The 7,764-nt window shown below is 55.7% G+C and overlaps 3 protein-coding genes across 3 annotated transcripts; 2 read left to right on the top strand and 1 right to left on the bottom strand.

Moving 5' to 3' along the window:
- Window positions 1-146: 146 nt before the first annotated feature.
- Window positions 147-1,967, top strand: J7T55_015128 (uncharacterized protein; the record flags this gene model as incomplete). Its single annotated transcript, XM_053133394.1, has 4 exons — window positions 147-178; window positions 237-509; window positions 570-929; window positions 989-1,967. The coding sequence occupies 4 exons, from the start codon at window positions 147-149 to the stop codon at window positions 1,965-1,967; spliced, it is 1,644 nt and encodes a 547-aa protein (XP_052988857.1).
- Window positions 1,968-4,335: 2,368 nt separating this feature from the next.
- Window positions 4,336-4,983, top strand: J7T55_015129 (uncharacterized protein; the record flags this gene model as incomplete). The annotated part of the gene is made up of 1 exon (XM_053133395.1): window positions 4,336-4,983. The coding sequence occupies one exon, from the start codon at window positions 4,336-4,338 to the stop codon at window positions 4,981-4,983; it is 648 nt and encodes a 215-aa protein (XP_052988858.1).
- A 1,222-nt stretch (window positions 4,984-6,205) lies between these two features.
- Window positions 6,206-7,258, bottom strand: J7T55_015130 (uncharacterized protein; the record flags this gene model as incomplete). Its single annotated transcript, XM_053133396.1, has 1 exon — window positions 6,206-7,258. One exon carries the CDS (start codon window positions 7,256-7,258, stop codon window positions 6,206-6,208), a length of 1,053 nt encoding a protein of 350 aa, XP_052988859.1.
- Window positions 7,259-7,764: the final 506 nt, after the last annotated feature.

Consider the following 7,764-nt stretch of genomic DNA (forward strand, 5'->3'; position numbering starts at 1 on the left):
GGGAGCAATCACAGGCACGCGATCCTGCTGTGTTGTGCCTGCTTCATGTTAGGCTTGGAGTCGCGTCTCTCGACTGCAAGCTTCACATCTCAATCTGTTTTCTGTCTGAGTCTTACACCTAGTTGTTGTTGTTGTCCAAGAGGATCATGGCGCCGGTCCCCATCGAGCCCAAGCTGAGGTGAGTGGGTTCCTTACACGGGCACCCGGGCCCTGGCAAGCCTCTGATTCAGTAACAGCTACACCGGCTTAGCAGTCGTAGCTCTCCACCTCTCCAGTGCCGTGTACTTCACCTTGAGAGTTGCGCGCAGCCTTGCTCATTCGTACAAGTCTCTCTCTCCGGCCCAAGATGTGAGACTACGGTTCGACAGGCGAAGGAAGCTTGTGCCTCTGTTTTCTGGACTGGCATTTCTGAGTCTCAGCACTGCAATTTACTCAGGCTACACTTATGCTGAACTCTCATACCGGGTCTGGGCTGATGCAAGAGGATACCTGCCTAAGCCTTCAACCAGGTTTGTCGAGCCCATAATCCATGATTTAAATCACTCACGAACTGACTTTTTGTCCATCAGTATTCTCGGTGATTTCACTGGAAACGGAACCACAAACGTTACCGATGTTGCCCATCCGAATGCCACTGAACTCGCAATCTATAGGATCCGCTGGCTGGCCGACACACCAATTTACCAGGATGCGTTCGAGATCGTTGCCGAGAAAGCACGCCGGCTCTGGTGGGGACAGCAGATCGACCTTGCTCTGGTCCCTTGGAGTGTTCTCCTGGCCATCGAGGGCATGAGACGGAGGATTCCAAATCTCTTCGCGTTCCTTTGTCTCGCTCATTTGGTCAATCTCTCTTTCGCGCAGAATCTATTCTACGTGGCCTTGCTGTTAACGCCAACACCTTTACCTACGGTGGAGAAGCCATCCACAAGGTACTTTCTCTTTCAAATGCACAAAAAAAAGCACACAATTTGCTGACCTTCATATGTAGATGGTCTCGTGTTCGCGAAAGCATATCCCCTCCGAAGCCCCAGAATTGGTCTCTGAAGCCAGGTCTGTTCCTGCTTTCAATCGCGCTCAGCTACGCGGGCATCTTCTACTTGCCATATGCGGCGGACACTCCATCCTTCAATCGTATTGTGGGCGCGGCGAGAGGCCTGACTTTTGCACCCCTGATAATGCAAAGCCTGGCACCGATATCGTGGGGTCTTGTCCACCCTCACCCTGAGAAGGCCAACTCCGCCTTCACCGACCTGTTCCGGCTTATGTCATTCTTCAGTCTCGTACTGCACGGAACAGCGACCTTCAATGGTCTCAGGTACAATCTTCCTGACTCCCACTACCACCGCCACAGCAAGCTGTTGCCGTGGGATGTAGAAGAGCGGTCGAAGTGGGAACGCGCGCGGACGGCTTCCGGCAAGCTTTTGGGGTCAATGGCAGATCATCCTATCGTCGCAGCCGTCGGCTACGATGTTCTTATCAGTGGCCTCGGTATCGGGGTCTGGGCTGCCGTTCGGTCTCTCAAGGCAGGCGATGTTCTTACTTCATCTGTGCCACTGTACGAAAACAGCGATGATATTCAGACGGGGCACATCTCAGGAAAAGCAACAGACGAGGAGCACGACAAGGCATCTACAGCCGGATCCGTCCGCCGAAGTAGCAGGCAGCACAAGGCACGAGTCCCCAGCGTCAGCAGCGTGGCCAGCCATGACAGCGAGGACCACCGGGCGGCGCCCACTCCTCGGCGCAGGGGTCGGCCGAGGAAGGTCAAGAAGGACCCTGAGGAGGAACCCGGCGACGAGACATACGAGCCTTCCCCTGAGGAAGAGAAAGTCAGTGCAGAGGGAGATTCGTTGCCTAGTCAGGAGGTCGACTGGGAGGCTGCTGCTCTTGCCTGGGGTCTAACCGCAGTGGGCGGCTTGGGCTTGGGCAGCTCAGGGGTTTTTGGGGGTGAATGTCTGGCGCGTTGAGTTGATTTGACATCCTTAGACAAATTGGCCGGGCTGTCGCTATATTTATTGTGGTTGTGGAATTGGATGAAGGGACGGGATGGCGCACACGTGTGTCGTGATGGGATGGCATTCGAAATCCGTGCCCGTCAAGGCGGAAATATCTACGCTCGCTTCCAACATGTGCAGTCAAGGCGTAGGGAATAACACGGCCTCGCCCCTGAATATTTTGACTAGTGTCCACTTCTTTGAGCAGAATATCCATACAGATGGTGGGCCATCCTTGATCCATTCAGTTAAGTGCCGACTCGGGCACGAGAAATGCGGAGGGTCGATATGAGGGTACAACGCTGTCCTACAGCCAGCCTCGAGCCAGCCTCTCCTTGGATCGACGTCGTTAGATTTGAAGATCTCCGACTTACTTTTCAGAATACAACCCTGGGAGGATCTTCAACGTCCCCTTCCGACATGGACAGGTGACAGGAAGAAAACGTTCCCTTAGGGCCGTCTTAGCAATCTCTTCAAGGCCCACCAGGACGGATTAGACGCGTCCAGAACAGGCAGACTCTGAGCCAACCAGGGATTGCCGGGCTGCCCTACGGTCGAAACCGAAGCCGAGCACACCCACCCGCACACAGCCGACCTACCGACACCACCACTACCACCCACCATAATCGCAACAAAGCGAGGAAAAGGCTTGCAGTAGCGCGCCCAGCTGCTGCCCACTGGGTGCACCCGCCCGCTCCCACACCCCGGGCTGGCCCCAGCTTGGCCCCAGCTGGCCCCAGCAGGAGCAAGGCGAGACGCCGGATGCAAGGAAGATTTTGAGCGAGCCAATGCAGCTATGCGGGTGCGACCTCTACTTTCTGCAGCACTTTTTGAGTTCTCTCCTGATAAACCCCCACACCACTTCTGCAGGTCATTTTGGGATGGAGTCTCGGTAATTCACGGGCGGACAGACGGCTGCGTCTTTTCCCCCGTCCAGGGCACTTAATTCACTCGTTGGGATGAGGGAAAAAGTCAGCTGTGCCAGGCCCTGGCCTCGGGGGGTTGTACCGGAATGAGATACGAGAAACAAGAAACCCAGAGTGGGATTGCAGATGTCGCAGGGAGGAACAGGGTGAAGAGAGCGTCGGTGTCAGTGTGTCGTGTGTCGTGTGCGGGTGATACGTTGATGGCGTACAGACACAGTCACACGGCAGCTGTCAAACGAGACCGAGGGCGCACATGTGGGAGAGAAGATTCCGATGCTGTTGGTGCGGTAGTTTAACTGTCTTACAGTCAAGACAGTATGCAGAGTATCTAATCTATCTCCTTTTCTATGCACATCAGAACACAGTGCTGTGGTTGAACAAACGAACATACCACATGTTCGGTGCCCAGAATGTGTCTGCCCACGAGCCACGGTGACCCCGTAACTGACGTTACGCTCGAGCCACACCACCCCGCCCTCCTCCGCCTCAGGCTGCTTTGCTCAAAGCCTCCCAGGCGTACCAGGCCATCTGGGCCGCTAGGCGCTACCCCCCTTCTGCCCCAGCTTCCCTCGACCCTTCGTTCTAGGCCCTGGTCCCCCGATCTGAGGGTCTGGGGGGCGATCCAGGTGCTCCCTGCCATCCTTGCGGACCCACCGCGGCCCCATTGAGAGCGAGACCCCACTGTGGGCTACAAACCCCGAACTTTGGGAGAAAGCGCCGATGTTGGAGCGAGACCAGCCAGCCAGGTCAGCCAGCGAGAGGCGACACACAACGACGACTCGCCGAAACAGTGGCTCTGGGCCCCAGGCCAGGGGACCAAGCCTCAATCGGGACGCAACCCAACTCTCTGTCCGAATTGGGGGGTGGTCAGGATGTGTGTGGGCGGCTTTCCCTAGCCCTGGGCTCCTAGTCTAGAGGCTAGAATGGATATATGCGTGTACCATACGTTTCGAGTCCATTCACCAGCCGAGGCGACAGGGTATCAGAGTGATAGGGTGGTATCTAGTCCCATGAGCTGGTCGGCTACGTCCCCACGACCGGCCCATCGTATACATACATGCGCCTCCCGCGACGCCGGAGCCGTTTGTTTGTCCGCCTCTGTCCGCCTCTTTGATTCCTTTGTCTACCAAACGCGATCTCTCGCCGTCAACCGCCCAGTACGAAGAGGATCCTGATTCCTCTCAAGCTCCCCATTACACCCCTCCTCGATTCAGACAGCGGCTGGACTCGCACAAACGCTTCCCCCTCAACAAACGAACCTACTGTACCCCGGATTTTCATCCCAGCATCAACCACACAAACCAACCAACCCTCGCCACCTCTCAAAGCGCGAGTCAATACACCAAACCCAAAATTCGAACAAATAGGAGCGACAGACACACACATATACACGAACCTCCCCGGAATATCCCAGCATGGCGATCCGGGAGACCTGGAACCGCATGGTGCGGAAATCCTTCTCTTCCTCCTCCTCAGGCGCACGCAGCGACGACGGCCACGATTCACCCACAGCCGGCACAGCAGGCACCTCACCAATACCCAGCGTCCCTCTCCACAAGTCGTCGTCACGTCTCGGCGGCCTGTCAAAGATCTCATCGTGGCGGTCACACGGCTCGCACAACAACCGCCACCACCACAGCGGCGGCAGCGACGGCAGCAACGGCAAGGTATCCGGCGGCGGCGACTCGTCGAGCAGGAAGGCCTCGCCGAAGCGCGACTCGCCGCCCAAGTCGATCCTCAAGAAGAGCGGCGGCAACGGCGGGTTCGGCAGCGGCTTCCCGCGCCGCGTGCACCCCAGCGAGCGGCCCCTGACGGAGCAGAACCTGCGCCACCAGGAGATGCTCGGCACCTTCACCATGAAGTTCGGCCGCAGCCGCCGCTACAGCAGGGGGGCCCGCAGCAGCTTCTCCGGCATCAGCCCCCGGTGCAGCATGGACTCGTCGGCTGGCCCGCCGGGCGGCTGGGACGACGACTGCGCCGGCTGCGGCCCGGGGTACCACCGCCGGGCGAGCTCGGCTGCTGTCGCGCCTGATGAGGCGCGGATTGCTGAGGAGAGCTCATGATCGGGTGTTTTTGTCTGGGCGGGATGTGCGTGACTAATGATTAATTGGAAATGTCTTGAAATGATTTATTTTGGGTCACAGGTTTTCAGGATTCAACCCCTTGCATTGGGGCGGCTGGCGTTTTGGTGTCTTGCATGTGATGATTGAACTGGGCTGGGCTGGGCTGGGTTGAGCACGGGCGGGAGCCCCCAAGCGCTGGATGGCTGCCCATGGGACGGGCATGAGTGTACCGGCTGATACAGGTCTTACTTATGAGACTCATTCAGGATAAAAAAAGGTCTTCTTGGAAGGTTTACATTGGAAGAGGTTCAAGACCGGCTATCGGCGCCTAGAAAGACATGGCCTAATCTGCCCCCGGTTACACGAGGAAACCGGGATATTCAAGGAGCCACGGCAGCGGAGACTGCTCAAGGCGGTAGTCCATTGCTTAAATTAATTACACTCAATGGATATAGCAGCATTACTGCTCTCATGAAAACGTTCCAAATATATTGTGTACGCTGGAATGAATTATGGACCCCGATTTGACCATCCAGCTTCCGTCACCTCTACACACTTCTGTCATCTTGCTCATACCGTAGGGTCTAACCCCCAGGGAGAAAGGCATCTGCATTAGATGCCTTCTTACATGTCCTTTTGGATAAGCTCAAACAAAAGCTTGCTCAAATTTTGGTCACATGTGCTACATGTAACCATATGCTGAAATCTCCGTCCTCGACTTCAATTAAACTTTCAATGTGTTGTCGGGTCGTGGTATCCAACCAGCTTGCACTACCTAGAATTACATTTTTTGCCTTGTAGAGGTTTTGCAGTCACTTGGGCTTGTGATTGAGTTGCTCTACAACTTCAGATGTATACCTGCATTGGCTTCCTGCTTCATCGTCGATCTAGTCTATCTCTACTTACAACAGGCTGGCAACCTACCAATGTTGATCAGGTTGGAAACAGTGCCGATTCGACGGAGGCAGAAAGGTAGAACATCAAATATCCTATCAAGTGCTGATCTGTCCTTGTTGGCCATTGGGGCAAAGTAATTCTCAGAGCCTTGTTGTTATGAGTGCGCAGTAGTGGTTCACGGTCATGCAGACTTTCAATTCTCGGCATGGTTTGCTCACCCTTTAATCGTCCTTTGTTTCTCTGTCCGCTATTACTAGTTTCATTACGTCTTGCTAGGGCAAGATTGAATACTCGGAATACTTATATTGCACACAGTTCTTCGCTGTCACCTCCAATTCGTCAAAATGGTTTCGCCCTCCTTCAGCCCCGTGTACCCTACCGTCTCCACCCAGAGCCTCTCTCTCTTCCTCACGTCCTTCGCCTCAGCCGCCATCTCCTCGACCCGGGGCCCGTAGAAGTACATTCCTTTGGGAGGTGGCGCACCCTTGAAAGCACCAGCGATGATGTCCGCCGCACCAAGCTTCAACGTGCGCAGAGCGCCGTTAGGCTGCAGCCATGCCATGAGCGGCGCCAGCCACGGCATGATGAATTGGAACATGATCTGAATGAACCACGGCCCACGACGCGTGAGATTACCAGTCATGGAGCCCGGGTCGACGCCGAGGACGCAGATCCGCGAGAGGGCCGGGTCTGTGTCGAGCCTCCGCTGGAGTTCGGGAATCATCATCACCTGGCAGAACTTCGCCGCGCCGTAGCGGCGGAATCCGCCGCTGTAAGTCGGGTTCTCCTTGGACGTGCTCCAAGTGCCTCGGGCTACTGGCCCACTGCCGTCTCGCATGAACTCGGTCCACCCCTCGCCGTATGATGCCTTGCCCTTCGGGTTGTGCGGATCGTGCGCCTCGCTGCCGACCACAACAACCCTCCCCTCCTCGCGGTCCATGCTCCCCAGCAGCAGCAGCGTCAGCAGCCAGTGGCCGAGGTAGTTGCTCGCGAACGACATGTCGAAGCCGTCCTCCGTCCACGACTGCGTTGTGAACTCGAGATAGCCTGCGTTGAGAATAAGCGCACGGATCGGCGGGATCTCGCCCGCGGCAACTCGCGCCTTGATGGTGGCGGCCACGGCGCGCACGCTGGCTAGGTCCGCCAGGTCGAGGGAGATTATGTCGTGAGTGTGCGGGTTGGTACTTTGAAGCCCGTTCTGCGCGATGGCAGATCTAAGGGTGGGCGCCGCCTCTGCGTTGCGCACTGCATAGAGGCCATGGTAAGCTGCGAGCTCGGGCGTAGACACGATCTGTGAGGCGATGGTACTGCCAAGGCTGCCGTTCGCGCCTGTCACCAGAATCGTGCCTTTGCCGAGGCTGCGTAGCGGATCAGCCATTGAGCCCTCACGAGATGGTGTTGAGCTTTGGAAAGGTATTCCGTTGTTGATGCGGGCTTGGTCCCCCCTCCCCCCCACCCGTACCTCAAACCCCTAGGCGGTCAGATTTTAGTGCAGGTAGCATTTGAAGGATCAGCCGCTTTCCACAAATGGTACCAACAGCTGCCTTCAAATCTTCTTAATTGGGCATAATTCAATTCTTGTGGGTCCAAGAAATTCTTCCGTTTTTTAAGATTGCATTTCGAATTTACTCGTCAGCCGATTCGACAAACTTAGGAGCGTTTCAATGTCTTGTCGTAAATGTTAGGTAAGCGTTGCGCCTGCAAGAACAGGTTTTGGAACAAAGTCAGATATGAGCTTACAATTCTTCTTTAACATGGTTGTTCCCGTCTTTGTCGTTCAAAACGGCTTAAAATCTCTCTCTCTCTTAATCTCTCTCTCTCTTAATCTCTCTCTCTCTTAATCTCTCTCTCTCTTAATCTCTCTCTCTCTTAATCTCTCTCTCT

This window comes from Diaporthe amygdali (assembly GCF_026229845.1).
Source record: "Diaporthe amygdali strain CAA958 chromosome Unknown NODE_36_length_484128_cov_64_979186, whole genome shotgun sequence".
In the NCBI taxonomy this organism is placed as follows: Eukaryota; Fungi; Ascomycota; class Sordariomycetes; order Diaporthales; family Diaporthaceae; genus Diaporthe; species Diaporthe amygdali.